The 14,982-nt window shown below is 35.0% G+C and overlaps 1 protein-coding gene across 19 annotated transcripts in view; it reads right to left on the minus strand.

Moving 5' to 3' along the window:
- Positions 1–14,982, minus strand: part of SOX5 (SRY-box transcription factor 5) — a 963,841-nt gene that overhangs the window by 56,378 nt on the left and 892,481 nt on the right. For all 19 annotated transcript variants that reach the window (XM_045811725.2, XM_045811726.2, XM_045811732.2 and 16 more), the window contains one exon: positions 14,836–14,982. In XM_045811725.2, the coding sequence (XP_045667681.1) occupies positions 14,836–14,982 (147 nt within the window). The remainder of the gene's footprint in view (positions 1–14,835) is intronic.

The raw sequence follows: 14,982 nt of genomic DNA on the forward strand, positions 1-14,982 counted from the left end.
CACACACACAGATATTTTTATATAGAGAGAATATAAACTAATATATGAGCATGTATAGGTGGAATATTTCTCTGCCATATTTAAGCTAGTTTGTTTGGCATAAAAGAGAAATGGAGAATGATAAACTTAAAAAAAGAGAGAGAAAAACAAAATAATCTTCCTGCCTAAAACTTCATTTAACTGTCAATTAAACAATATAACAAAACTAGCCAATATTAGTATAAAGCCTTTCATTTTAGCATCCACTTAATTCTCCAGTGTCTGTAAGGGAGGTCATTCACTTGAAGATGTATTTATACTAAACAAACCCAAGACGCTAATATGTAAACCAAAACGCCAATTAATTAATTTATACCTGGCCAGAATATTGAGTTTTTTTAAGGTAAAATTTTCCTAATTTGAAGATACTTGAAAAAGCAAATTTAGCAATAAGAATCAGGGCAGAAAGAAATATAGTAAGTGCTTCATTCAGACCATAGTAAGTACTAGTAAATTATGCATGCTTCAACTACAGACCATATCTCTCCAATGACCAGAATGTCCCCATTTCCTATATCCAGTGTTTCTCAAGTAGATTGTCGGGATAAACAATGACAAATTTTACTTTTAGGTTCCATAATCTTCCTATGTACACAGTCTTTCTACATAGTATAATGGCATTGTTAGTTTCATTTTTCACAGGTACAATCCTATTCTTCTCATGCTGCGTTGAAATAATCCTCCAATGATTCAAGCCACTGACTTTTGGATACTTCCACTAAGGGGCCCCAAATTCAGTCACATGTCTGAATATAACATCTTGGTTTATTTCCAAAGATGTTTTTCTTATTTGTTTGTTTGTTTATTCTTTTAACAGAACTAGAACAATGGTTGCATGTCAATTAGTATGCTTGGCGCTAAGAATGAATAAGAGATAGTCCCTATGCTGAAGAGACTCAGAATCACACAATGGAACACAGTTGCAATCAAGAGTTGATAAGGGCGCTGGGATACAAAGCAAGGAGTCTGTATCCCTGTGGCGGAGTCACATATGACGGAGTAGCAAATTCTACGTAGAGGTGATAGCTGAGATAGATCTTAGAGGAGGCACAAGGCAAGAGGGAAAAGTGGAATGAAGAGGGCAAAAGGACCCCAGAGAGCTGGAGTGGCACAAACATAGGCAAAAAAGTGGAGAAACAACATGATACATGAGGAAGTGACTCCACATGGAGCACAAAACTGCTGGGATTGGGAGAAAGGCAGAAGTAAAAAAATCAAGCTCATGAGGTGAGTGGGGCTGGATCACAGAACGCCAAGGAGGTTAGACTTCATCCTTTGGACACTTTTCCTTACATTTGTGTGCTTCTTAACTACACTCCCCAATGTTCTAGACATGCATTACAGATCACCTTATTTCTTTAGATGAAACCCAACACTCTGTTCTTTCATTCCTACATGCCTTGCTAGAGGCTGTTATTTCCTTGAAAAACCTTCTAAATGGCACAGAAAATGTGCCTTCATTCTCCTATTTCTCCCCAGGTTGTGCTGGAAACTTTCCCCCTTACCTCCATATTATTCTTTGACCAGGACTTAGTCTATAGTATTTTATTTTTTAAGTTTGTTCATCTTCCCCATTACACTGTACAAGGTGTTAATTATATTCTTTTTTGGGTCTACCATACTGTCCCACATATCATAGGTACTCAAAAAGTTTACTGAATAAACCTCAGAAAATATTCTAAAAGTAACTTCTAAAAGTGAATCTATGAACCTCATCTATGAATAACGTAGTCATTATGCAGTTTTTTAAAAAAAAATTATATAAGCCAGTGAAGAAACATATAGCTTTGTTTCAAGCACTGTAAAGTCTATTGCTTGGAAAATGTCTTTTTTCAAAAGAAGATATTCTCATTCCTCTTTTTCCAGTTGAAGATATCTTATGTAAACTAAGTCATATTTTATTAACCATGTGTTGTAAGTGGATCTGGTTTTTTAAAATAGGATTCAAGTACATTTTGAAAGAATATCTCAAAACCCTTCTTAACTATTTCTTTTTATCTCATTAAATTTCCAGTATTTTATATATGTCCAGAATTCTAGAAAATAACATGGTTACACCAAAAGACCTAAAAGTTCACCTGAAAATAGCTACAAAAACATATTTCTGAATTAAAAAAAATCCTTATACAGGTACATTCTCTTAGATCTTGTAGTATTAATAATTTACCTACAAAAATAGACATATTGTGAAAACTACATCACAAAGAGTGATAACTACAGTTTAAATCCATATTATTAAGATCGAGCTGTATAATATAAACATGTAATTTAGTTACCATTTATTGAGCACATATTATGGGCCAGCCACTTAAAATTCAATGGATGAAGGAAGTGTATCTAATATGATCAATCCAATGAAATTGATTTTTTCTCTAATTATTTTATTGCCAGTCCATAAATTATAGTCCCTGATATAACAGACCAGAATTCTAGCTCAGTGAAACTCTAGGAAAGCTAATAGAAAAAAATCCAAGCAAAACCAAGCAAAAATTAGCCAGTGGTTCTCTTAAAATTGGATCAGAATTATCATTTTTTTAGATAAATGACAGCACTATTTACATGAAAACTGTCACTAAAAATTCCATCAGCTGACCCAAAATTCTTGTCTTGCCCTGTATTTATATAGGATTGACCTGAATATTGAGCTCCTGCTGACTTAAAATGAAACTTTGATCCTCAAAAGAGTTACACGGAGAAGTATAGAAAACACAAATCTGTACTTATTTAAGGACATCCCTATTGCTGTCATAATGCTTTTATACATACTTCACAACAGAATATTTTTCTTATGTTATTTTAAGTGCTACTGGAAATACCACAAGAGAAAAATTTTTGCAGTATTTCATCCTTTCTATTTTTGGTTTCATTTCTTTTTCTCCTATTTATGAAATATCTACACTGCCAAAAGTCATCAAAATTGTACAACAAACCATAACAGCTCAAATTATATAATGAACTAGAAAAAATGAGATTCTTGGTATTGAAAGCCCCAATTTAAATGAAAGTCTCATACAGAATCCCAGTACTGATAATTGGTCTTGCAAAGAACTACAACAGAGTTTTAATAAAAAAATATTTTGTGGTTTTACAAAACTGTAGGTTCTTAGTATTTTCTGGTATTGGCTAACAGTTTGAGGGAAAATGAATTTTTATCTATATGAGTATACATTTTCCCCCTTCATATTATTTTGGTATTGTAAGACTTGTAAAATGAAAACTGTGGTCTTTATTTTTTTTCTAAATTTAGAGATCCCATCTTTCTCCTTTTGAAAAACAAAAGTCATAAAGGGTATGTTTTTAACTGTTGGGTTCTGCAAAAGTCACTCAGTGGAATTAGCTAGTCCGTAGTCAAGGGCTAAAAGCTGTGGGATAGTGTAACTGTAAGTCGTGCAGCTCATAAGGAGGGGTGTGTAATTCTAAGAAGCATCCAATTATATTATCTACAAGGAGGTCCAGGACTAGAAAGGGGCACATTCTTCCCATGAGAACTTTACGATACCTTAGGATTCAGGTTAAGGGAAGCTGTTCGCTGGTCGTGATATTTAGACACTTGCGTTTTTAGGCATGCTCCTTTCTAAGCGGTACTCTGTTAAACAAGTTCTTAGCAATACTCAATACTCTGAGCCAGTAAGAATGCACTTTTTAAATTTAATATTTCTAAGATTAAATTTTCTGTGAGAAAAATTCTTATGCAATATAGAAAAAATTTCAAATATTTCAAGTATAAAAGAGTCATAAAATTATTTCCTAGGTCCAAAAACAAGAGCTATTCTATATTTTGAATGCTATTCTGTTTCTCCTATGTCCTCACACTTTAAGATATGTAAGGTAAGGAATACATGCTTATAAATTCCCCTGATCATATTAAGCAGCCCCTAAACAATAATTCATAGTCAATGTGAATTATATCACTCATTGTGTATCTGTTGAAGACATTTTTTTTTTCACATTTAATACTAATCAATTCAGAAAACTTCTGGTCTTTGTTTAAAAAGCTGTAATTAAGAATAACTATGTTTTTCAACTGACTATTGCCAGTAAAGAGAAACTATATAAATGTTGATGGAGAATTTACTTATCTTACAACTTTTTGGATAGGCTCTGGATTAAAATAGTCTCTATTTCTTGTTAGGTACAATTAAGGCTGCTTCCATAGCATATGCACATGAAAAAATGGGAAAACAGGTGTAACTAAAAATCTCATTTTATAGACTATAATCCAATAATACAGATATTAGTAGAACTTTGTATATAAACTCACTATCAGTAAAATAAATAGAATTTTAAGTGCATTATAAATGTGCATGCTTAAATAAACCATAAACTAATTTTTACTAAGAATTTTTACAAGAAAATAATCACATTATTGATAGAAGTTTTATGGAAACTTTATAGAATTTTTTTTCTAAAGATTTTATTTATTTATTTGACAGAGAGAGAGAGACAGCCAGCGAGAGAGGGAACACAAGCAGGGGGAGTGGGAGAGGAAGAAGCAGGCTCCTAGCAGAGGAGCCTGTTGCGGGGCTCGATCCCAGAACGCTGGGATCACGCCCTGAGCCCAAGGCAGACGCTTAACGACTGAGCCACCCAGGCGCCCCTATAGGGTTTTTTTTAAGTTGGTGGCATTGTATGTTTACCTGACAAGTGTGATTTTAATGAAGTTTTTAACTAGAGAAAGGAAGGAAGGAAAAGGGGAAGAAAGAGAGGGAGAGATAGAGGAAAGGAAACAGGGAAAGAGAGAGAGATTTTCAAAGAAAGCTGTCCTCTCAAAAATACTCAATTCAGGAGATTGCAGGTTTAACTTAATGATGAAAATGATGCTATTCATAATTTAAAAATACTCATTTATAGTTGTTTTAAGCCTGTAGCACACACAAAAAAAGATTGTAGCACATTTTTCACTGATGTTTTTTTAAGCTAGCTAAAAGTCTGCTGCATTTGGCAGATCTGTTGAAATCATACTGGGTTATAAAGTTTTGGGTAAAAATCAAAAATTTTTAAAAATATTAAAAGCAAAAATCAGATTAATTAGAAATTAGGGTCTGTTTTCTTATGTGCCTTATTAACATGATCAAAAGACATAAAGTAAAATAAGAGTTCCAAAACCCTTATGATCATTAGTAAATAGTAATTATAATTTTTAAGGTGTCTACATTTGAATCAATGCTCATGTGTTAGTGTTAGTACCAAAATATCACTCCAAAAACCCAAACTTGCAATTTGCTTCATATAGGTGGTGACAGGAACTATTAAGGGTGTGTGTTTTCTTATATTACTAATGAAAAAAAACCTGATAAAGTAAGCGAATCTGAAGAAAACCCAGAAAATATTTTAGGTTAAATCTACACTCCTGGCACTTACTTGCTGCCTTTAATAGGCTATACATAATTGTCTTTTTCCATCCATACCCTGACCACATACCTCACAATATACTCCATGCTCCATGAGGGCAGAGATCTGTCTACACTATGTGCCAACATCTTCAGGTCCTAGGACTCTGACTGACACTTCATAGGCAATTAATAGACATTTGCCAAATTAAAGTGTCTTGTCTTTCCAATGGCAAGGTTCAATATATGTCATTTAGGCTCAAATTCCACAGTATTTCTAGGGAAGTATTGTAGAGATGCTTAGACTATTAATTAATTGGCCCAAGGGATAAAAGAAAAAAAATTTCCTTTGCCTCAAAAACATAATACCCTAAGAAAGGAAGACAACGAATAGGTAATTACAATTTACAGATTAATAAATGGTATGGTGAATGGAAAGCCTATTATTTCTCTCTAAATTGAATGCACTTAGAATATAGTTTAAACTACTTATCAAGAAGTCCTACATCCTGGTCTTTTTCATTCTCAACCTCATTTCTTATCATTCTCCCTCATGTTCACGGCATTCTACTACTCCAGCCTATTTTCCAAGCCCTGAATTTACCAACCTCACTCACATATTAGGGTCTTTGCAATTGCTGTTCCTCTTGTTCAGAATAGCTTTTCCCCAGACCTTTGCAGGTACTTTTCTTTTCGTGATTTAGGTCTCAGACAGGATTTGCTTTATATCTCAGTCTCAAGAAGATTTCTTTGCTTATCCCCAGGAATTTTATCTTATACTATGTTTTATTTTCTTCATAGCACTTAACAATATTTGAAATTATCTATTTGTTTAATTGCTCCCATTTTGTCTCTTTCTCTTAAGACCGTAAGCTCTTAAGAGGACACACTGTTTTGCTCATAGCTACAGGAGGTAGTTCTCTGGGCTTGAATGAACTTGACACACGATAGGCATGAATTAATATTTGTTGAATCAGTGAATGATACATGTAAGCATAGGGTGCTATAAAACACTGAAAAAGAACACTCCTTTAAGAATGAGAAAAGAACAGAGCTAAGAGATAGGAAACACTTCCACGCGATACTATTTGGGCTCCTGATTAAACCAGGCCTGAAGTCAGGATAATTTTTCTTTTTAATATGAGTGAATACATTTCTTTTCTACTTGATCCAGTTTGGGTTATGTTTTCTATTACTTGCAACTGAAAGGGTACTAACAAATGTAACTGTCATTCAGTGGAACCACAAGCTAAAATCCTAGAAAGCTGATTACAATTCTATTTAAATAAGAATATTGTGACATAAGAATTATGCTGAATAAAATGATACCACCTCATGGAGTGGCGACGAAGTGACCTCGTGAGGCAGTTACTCGTGGTGGACCGAATTCCGTCTGGGTGTCCTTCTTACTTAAGCTTCTACACATCTATACGTAAAATGACTGATATATTTTGCTAGATAAATGACACTTCCGAATACTCTGGGTTGTGAACTTGTCTTCAGTTTAGAATGGTACATCTCTTTCATTTTTTTGACTCTTACATCTACCTCTAATTACTGTGTTTTCTTTCCACTCTCCATTTTTAGTGTTTAAAAATACTATAGAATGCTTTGTTCCCTTTAGAGAAAAAAATCTATTGAAAAAATATAGCTAATGAATACGTATTTATGCTATTTTCCATCAATCTAAATAGGACATTGATATTTGTTGTCATTTTAAAAACATATCTATATGAGAGAGACTAAAATTCTTCCTATTTATGAATAAGAAAGATGTGTCAGCAGACGTATTTGATTAAATAAAGAGAATCAACTCTAAGGTCTAGAGGAGTCCTGCATGGTTTCTCTTCTCAATTCTCCACTCAAAACAGTTCCAGCCATGTATGGCCTACAGCGACGGAAAGGGGTCAATAATCAGCTCGAATGAGGCACTGGTCATTTCCTTAGGGTAGAAAATAAAGGATTTGAGCTGATTTGAAGTACATTTTAGGAAGCTGCAATTATAAATGCTTTTCTCAAAAGAAAGGTAACTACAGAAGTGTGCTTTTGCGTTCTCAGTCTCTGACATAGTAATGACTTATCCTTTGCAGCCACGATGTTCACTGAGGTTGAACTAGACCCTCCTCCTACACAGGGACGTCCTTTCATGTTGCTCTTTTTCCTTCCTATCTCTCTTATTTAGTTTTGAACTGCCTGGTTTTAAAATTAAAATGCCTTAATCTCAGCTTTTTGGATGGTGACTCTTCTTTGGGTTGGACCTAGTTTAGAGGGCAACTTGCATTGAGAAAATGTGATTGTGTGCCTCTTCCTGTGTCTGCGCATGCTCCACACCCTCTTGCCTTCCCCACTGTTTGCATTATTAAAAAGCTTTGACGTGGCTCGTCAGAGCTGGCTGCTGTGTTCAAGACAGGTTCTTGTCAAAACAAGCTCAATGTACTGGGGGACACAGGCCAGGCCAGTTGAATTCAAAGAACATTGCCTAAATCCCTCTGTATATTTTGCCTTTTTAAAAAACAAAAACAAAACAAAAAAAACCCAAAACACCACGATTATGACTGGTCCATCTTTTTGTTTTATAATTTTTACTGTTTTCATGTTACAAATATGACCAACCCCTCTGTTCCTGAGTCATAAGAATATATCACCAAATGACCTACTTGGTCATTTAATACCACTGTGCTCAGAAGAGCTTTTGTTTAAGTACCTAGCTGTTTGAGATTCCTGTCAACTGAATACAGATGAAAAGGAAAGGAGGCGGCTCATCACAGGGGTTCTGCTGATAACACTTCATTTAACATATTTCAGTTTAGCAACACGGGACCGCAAAAAGAAAACTATTTTATTTAAAATGACAGGGCCACTATGTTATATTCACTGTACATATGTCCCACCCAGGAAGTGATGATAATGATAATGGGTACATTTCCAGTTTAACTCTATGGGGTGATTCTGCTCAAATGAATTCACCTCTTGAGTATGACACATCCATATCACATCTCAAAGGCTCACAAAATGGTTATTTCACAGTTATTGACATACCGGAGAGAGAGGGGTTTTCGACAGCTATTCAACAAAGCACAAAGCAGCTGTACAGAGCAAGGTATCGGGGAGATTCTAGCATTTAATTGATATGCCAGACAGCGTTGAAAGCATAAGAATAGAAAATGGGCAATTTGAATGTGGTTATAATTAGCTGAGGCTAACATCCCCTTCTGTTCTGAAGTTTTAGGAAAAATGAAATCCGTAAGTACCAAGTCCAACAGTTTCACCACGGATCAGCGATTTTATTTGATCTCATATTTGTAGATGAACAGCAGCTCCTCTCTTATTGATACTATTTAAGTACTCTGGAATAGTTAGAGATACCACACTCAGAGGCCAACTCCAGCCCAGTGTAGTCAAGAATGATTATTTGTGATCTTGTCCTGAAAATGTCTAAGAATAAGTCAAATGGTAGTATTCTAGGAACTTGTGCATATTGGAAATTACATCTCTAGCAACTACTACCACTTGAAACTTTTCGTGGCCAGATAAAATGTGAAAAACACTAAATGAAGTTGTAGTTGTATTCAACAGTGCTTTTCAAACTTTTCGTCATGGACGCACTCCTGTGAAGGCTTTAGCACTTTCTGGGCCATTTAAAACTTACAAAATCGCTTTGAATTTTTACGCTTTATCATTAAAGAATGTTTTTGTCATATAGTTTGTGTTGGTGGTGGTTCAACTTAATTGTGCTTACACTGCATGTGTACTTTTATATTCAGCCTTTCTCCTCAATTGGCATTACAGAACACTGTCTCAAAGTTAGCAAAAAGCTTTATTTCCTAAATCTCCCGTTAGAACTAATTTTCACTTAAGATGAATCATGACTATCCTCTGATTTCTCATGCTCCCAACATAAGGCTAAATAATCTTGTATGTGAACCACAGGTTGTGACTCATAGTATTAAGCTACAAACTTCTACCCTGCAGACGAGTATGTACTGATGTGATGCTTATCTGACAGCATGAAACTATGTGATTGCTACCATTACAACAAAAAATAGGTGCCTTAATAAGAGTCATTGGCAAGTCTGACATTATTATCACAAGCACCTGGTCACCAAATCAGAAAAGATCTTCATTGCTACACTTGTGAAACAAGATCTGATAACAATATAGTTCCACTTCTTGCTTCTGAACTTCAAGCAATATTTATAAGGATATTGCAGCTGAAAGAATCTGATTGTTGTGTCTGATCAACTGGCTAGGGCTGTTTCTGGCTTGTTGGAAAATATTTCTTTCCCTTGTCATAACTCCCAGATGCTACTGCTGAGCAAATGGGAACATCACTGCTAGAAGTATTGAAAAGAACAAAAAAGAATTGATTTGGACAATCCATGCGCTGCTGTCATTGATAGAGACACAACTGTGACCGGGGAGTATGACTAGGGTCAGAGCAGAGGGAAAAGAGAAGCACCTAGGAGTTCTCTCTTGTCATCAGCTTTTCAAACTAACTACTCTTGGTTGTTGCAGGCAATATACAAGTTTTCATCAAATGCCAAGAGACATTTAATAGTATTTACAAGTTGCTCTTATAATTTTTCTAAGAGGTGGCTACTTTCACAATGGCAAATCACTTAAAATGGAAAGTTCAGATGGTCAGCACATCTACGACACAGGAGAATCCCTCAGTAACATGGGATTATGAGTCTATTCATTACCAACAGTTGTGTGAGTGGTATTTGAAACTGCGTAAAAATATTCTTCCTTCTAAGATAACTATTTTAAGGCTGACATTGATTCTACTATTTTTCAAAGAAATAATTCATTCTTACAAAACAAATGTTATTGAGAAATTAGTTCCTATCACAGAGAAGGCTACCTAGGTTTTTAAAAGACTGCAACAAATAATTCAGAAAGTAATTTATAAATAAGGAAATATGTTGGTGGGGAACTGAAAGTCACTAATACATTAATCCATCCTGTGGCAAAATGCGAAAGTATAAACAAATCAATTTAAACATTTGTTAAGGAATTTAAACAGATTCAGAGCAGTAATACTGTATGTGAGATTTAAGGACCAATACAGCTAAACAATACCTTAACTAAATAATTTTCTTTAATATGAAAGGTAGTATTTCTAATATTTCTTTTAAACAAGATTCCTTACACAAAAGTTCATTATTTCCTACTTTCATTCAAAGTTATTTACCAATGTTCAGCAATAAACTAGCTGTGAGGACACACGAGCTACGAGAATATCTCTGAAGAGCCAAATATATTTCTTTTAGTTGGTTAATGAAAAGAATGGTCCTGGAATAGAAACCAGAGGGGAAAAAGCTAACATTTTCTAAAGAGACAAGTGTACATGTATTTAAAAGGGTTTTATGTAACACCTGAGAAATTTTAAAAATCTGCTGATGACCTTAATTTTCTAATCGTTGGCAAAATAGATTCTTGTCTTTTTCTTAATAAAGTCAAGGCATTAAAAGAAAAGAAAAGAAAAGAAAAGAAAAGAAAAGAAAAGGAAAGAAAAGAAAAGAAAAGAAAGAAAGAAAGAAAGAAAGAAAGAAAGAAAGAAAAAGAAATTAACCAATGACAATATGTTAGGTATTAATGAAAATAGTTCATAAGCAGTAAGTTCAAGGACATATAACTCAACATGCAACGCTACCCATATTCTCCAATGCAGATTTTGAAGAGACCAGATTTCTTTTTGTGTTTTCATATTTACAGAACACAATGCCTGTTTGCAGTTTTTAGAGGTTCATTGTGAACCCTCTAAAGGTTTCTTTATCATTTAATATTATAAATAATTATGTTCCTGGGCGGCAGTTCAAAGCTCAGTACAGCACTCGTACAACACCACAGGCAGGTCAGGTGACCTTTCTCCAATTCTCCTCTCTCTGGTGCTGAGGACAGACAAAGTGATATGTCTGTCATACGCCATTACCATTAGAACAGAATCTTGTTCTTTTATTACAACTGAACTCCGCCAGATTTCTCAGCAGGAATGCTAAGTGAAATCAATGTCTTGGATTTCCAGGCTGAGCTTGGAGGTCACAGCCACTCTATCATTTCTCAGCATTATCCTTTCTCGTGCGCGCACACACTCCCCAAGCCTCCAACTGGCACACAGCAGATTGAAAACAGCATGCATCAGAGGACTCATGCTGTACAATTTTACAGTCTTTTGGAGCCCCCTCCTTTTGATTCCCCCCTTCCATTTTTTGCAAATTGCAAATAAGTTTTGTTTGTGTCCTTCTCTAGAGTTGTGAGTCAAAGGCAAAGGCACACCTAGGAAGTAGGGCAGGCAATAAAACCCAGAGAACATGGATGATTTTTGACAGCTGCCAATAAGATCATTTTTTTACACCATCACCTGGATGTGGCTGACAATTCCACTGTTCCAAACAATAAATATATCTTAAATGTAAACCATTAGTTTGGTTTATGTCAGGTAGGTATGCAGTCACACAAAGCCCATTAATAAAATAATTCTATTTTATACTAAAATAGACATGAAAACTCACCAATAAGCCACACAGAAAATACCCCAGGACACTAAGAATTGATTGTTTAAAAACATAAATGTAGCAATAAATGATAGCTATTTCATATAAGTAAAATAGCTTTGTGAAATGAAAATGTTTATAATGCCATGTATAAATGTCAGTTTCAGGGTACAAGAAACTAAATTCATGTATTGAAATGGGTCCTTCTGATTTACTGTTGGTTGAATCCTTTTGGCCACGTTCTTCATTAAAGTGACAACAGTAATTGGTCTATTTTTAATGCACTAAACTTTACTGCTGAGCTAAAACACAAGCACATTTAAGACATTTTTTCTGACAATAAGAGCGGTTGTAGATAGTATGATTGTGGACACTGAGCAAAGAAGGGACATGTTTTTATTAAATCATGTTATTACCAAAAAAGAGGCACTTTACTGTTGGGCAAACTTTGTATGCATTTTACCCAATTGCATATGGGAAGAAACACATCTACAGCTTTCTTAAACTTTACGTGATAGAAAATTCACAAAGGCTAATTTTTAAAAAGTTACCGAATTTTAAAGATAAACTATAAAATATATTTTAAAATTATGTATAACCAGAGGCATAAAAACATAATTCACTTTTTCACTAGTACTGAAAAATGGAGGTACATGAACCGATAGAAAATGGAAGAAGATTCTCACTGGCATAGATAACCTGTCTGCTCTGCACATAGTCTATAGGGTTCTATGAATGTTTAGAACCATAGAACTCATAAAGCAGTCTTGGCAAAGCTAACCTGCAATCACTTGGGCATTTGCCATGGTTACCTAAGTATCACTGCAGCAACTGCTCAGTAAACCTCTGAATGGATGAATGAATGAATGAATAGACCCGTAAATGGCTGATTGACATCAAAAGCTTCACAATTATTTGAGTAAGTAATTTGGGGAGAAGATACTAATGATAAAAAGTTATTCGAGAGGTAAGAAAAAAAATCTCATTCGTTATTTACAAGTGAAGTTTATACTCCAAAATCATAAAATGAAATGTCCTAATGCTTAGTGTCATTATGAAGCATGATGTGAAATCACATTAATAAGTCAAGGTAAAAAAACAGAGAATAATAATACCTCACAGGATTATTGTGTGTGACAGTGATTATGCTGCTACAGCTATTTACTTGACTCAAAATTAGTCTGTACACACAATACATTAAAACTGCTGGTCCATGAAGACCCCAAAATATCACTGATTTAAATTTTATTTAGCAAAGGTTTAATTACTACCAAGTTTTAAAAACTATGTTCTACTGTGATAATAAAGAAAAGCAGACCTTATCTTTGGTGTACATTAAGCACAGAACATGCAAGGTCCATTAAACGGCTGAAATAGATCTTAAAAGGTGAGTTTGTACATTTCGTAATGTCCCAGCAGTGGGGACAATAATTTAAACTACGTATTTGCACATATTTCTGGTGAATCACAGTCTAAGTTATTCGTCCAGGTTAAGCTGTACTTTCAAATGTATTTACCTCTTAACAATACGAAAAACGCCTCAAGAGTTTTGGGGAGATGGATACTGGAGTACACTTTCCCAAATGATCTCTTCTCTTTCCCAGTTCACCCTCTGAATTAATAGATTAACTGTGAAAGGGGACTAGAGCAGGATTAAAAACAAATTCTTGGGGGAGTTTTTTTTTCTCTTTCAATACTTGTTAAATTTTTTTCTCTGTGTATTCCTTTCAACTACTCTTACCCTGTTACTCTTTAGGGATTTCCAATATGGCATTTGGAAAAGGGAGAACAGAAACAATTTTCTACGTAATACAGCAAAAGACAAAATATTGTTATTTTGGGGGTAAATCACCTGTGTCAGTTTTCTACTTACTACTTTCTAATAGAAAATATGTGTTGTCATTTCCCTGAGTAATCTCAGGGAAAAATACTTTATGGTTACTCTTCTGTCTTCTTTTAGAGAATTTAATACATTCATGCATCATCATCTAAGATCTTGAGATCTTACAAACACAAAAACATTTCAAGTTAAAATTTTCTCCTTTTCTCTTCTAAGACAAGGAGTAAATATTTGAATTCTCTCCCTGCCAATCCTTTTCCATGTTCTCTCAAGAAATGTTTCCTTGGGGCGCCTGGGTAACTCAGTTCATTAAGTGGTCGACTCTTGATTTCGGCTCAGGTCACGATCTCAGGGTCCTGGGATTGAGCCCAGTGTAGGGCTACACGATCAGCAGGGAGTATGCCTGTGGATTGTCTCTCCCTCCCTTTGCCCCTCCCCCTGCTCATGCTCTCTCTCTCTAAAATAAATAAATAAATCTTTAAAGCCCAGAGACTCAGTATTCATTAAAAAAAAAAAAAAATGCTTCCTTAGTTCCCCAAACTAAACTATTTCTAAATAGTCTTACTTCTAACACTATTATTGTCTCCATATCTTTCATGAAAATCTCACTGGATGAATGATATATCTAAAATTATATCCATACTGCACCATGTTGTAACAGTTACTGATATTTAAACAAAACATTTTCTGGATGCTCCGTCTGTACTCATATTTTAAGGTGTATTTCAGTTGCCCCTTTTTTGGGAAACCCCTCCCAGAATCTCTCACTGAAGGTAACATCTTTGTCCCAATAACTTTCAATGCACTTATCTGTAACTGTAAGATTTTGTATCATAGAATATGGGTATCTATTTTATAAGACTGTAGGCTACCTGAGTACAGCATATCTATCTTATAAATCTTTGTATCACTCACATTTCCTACTATAGCTATCCATGCATGCTCGTTGAATAAATGAATGGCTAAATGTATGTGTGTTATCGATCCTTATTAATCCCAGCAGACTCTTATCTCCTTAAAGACCCAGAGGTTAACCCAGTTGCTGGCACATAATAGATATTCAATAAATGCCACTGACTGAAAAGTAAAACTCTAAATGGTAAGACATGCAGCTTCTTCAAAAGGGTACCTTGCTTTTGGGTGGTGGGCTGTTTGTGCTCTTGTCTGTGTGAATGCTGGTAGGAGATACAGCAGCACCGAGGTTGCCTTGGGGTATGCCTGGGAGCTTTCCTCCTGGAGATACCTGCATTGCAGCTAGCTGGGCAGCATATAACTG

This window comes from Ursus americanus, chromosome 25 (assembly GCF_024610735.1).
Source record: "Ursus americanus isolate L20-20 chromosome 25, mUrsAme1.1.p, whole genome shotgun sequence".
Lineage (NCBI taxonomy): Eukaryota > Metazoa > Chordata > Mammalia > Carnivora > Ursidae > Ursus > Ursus americanus.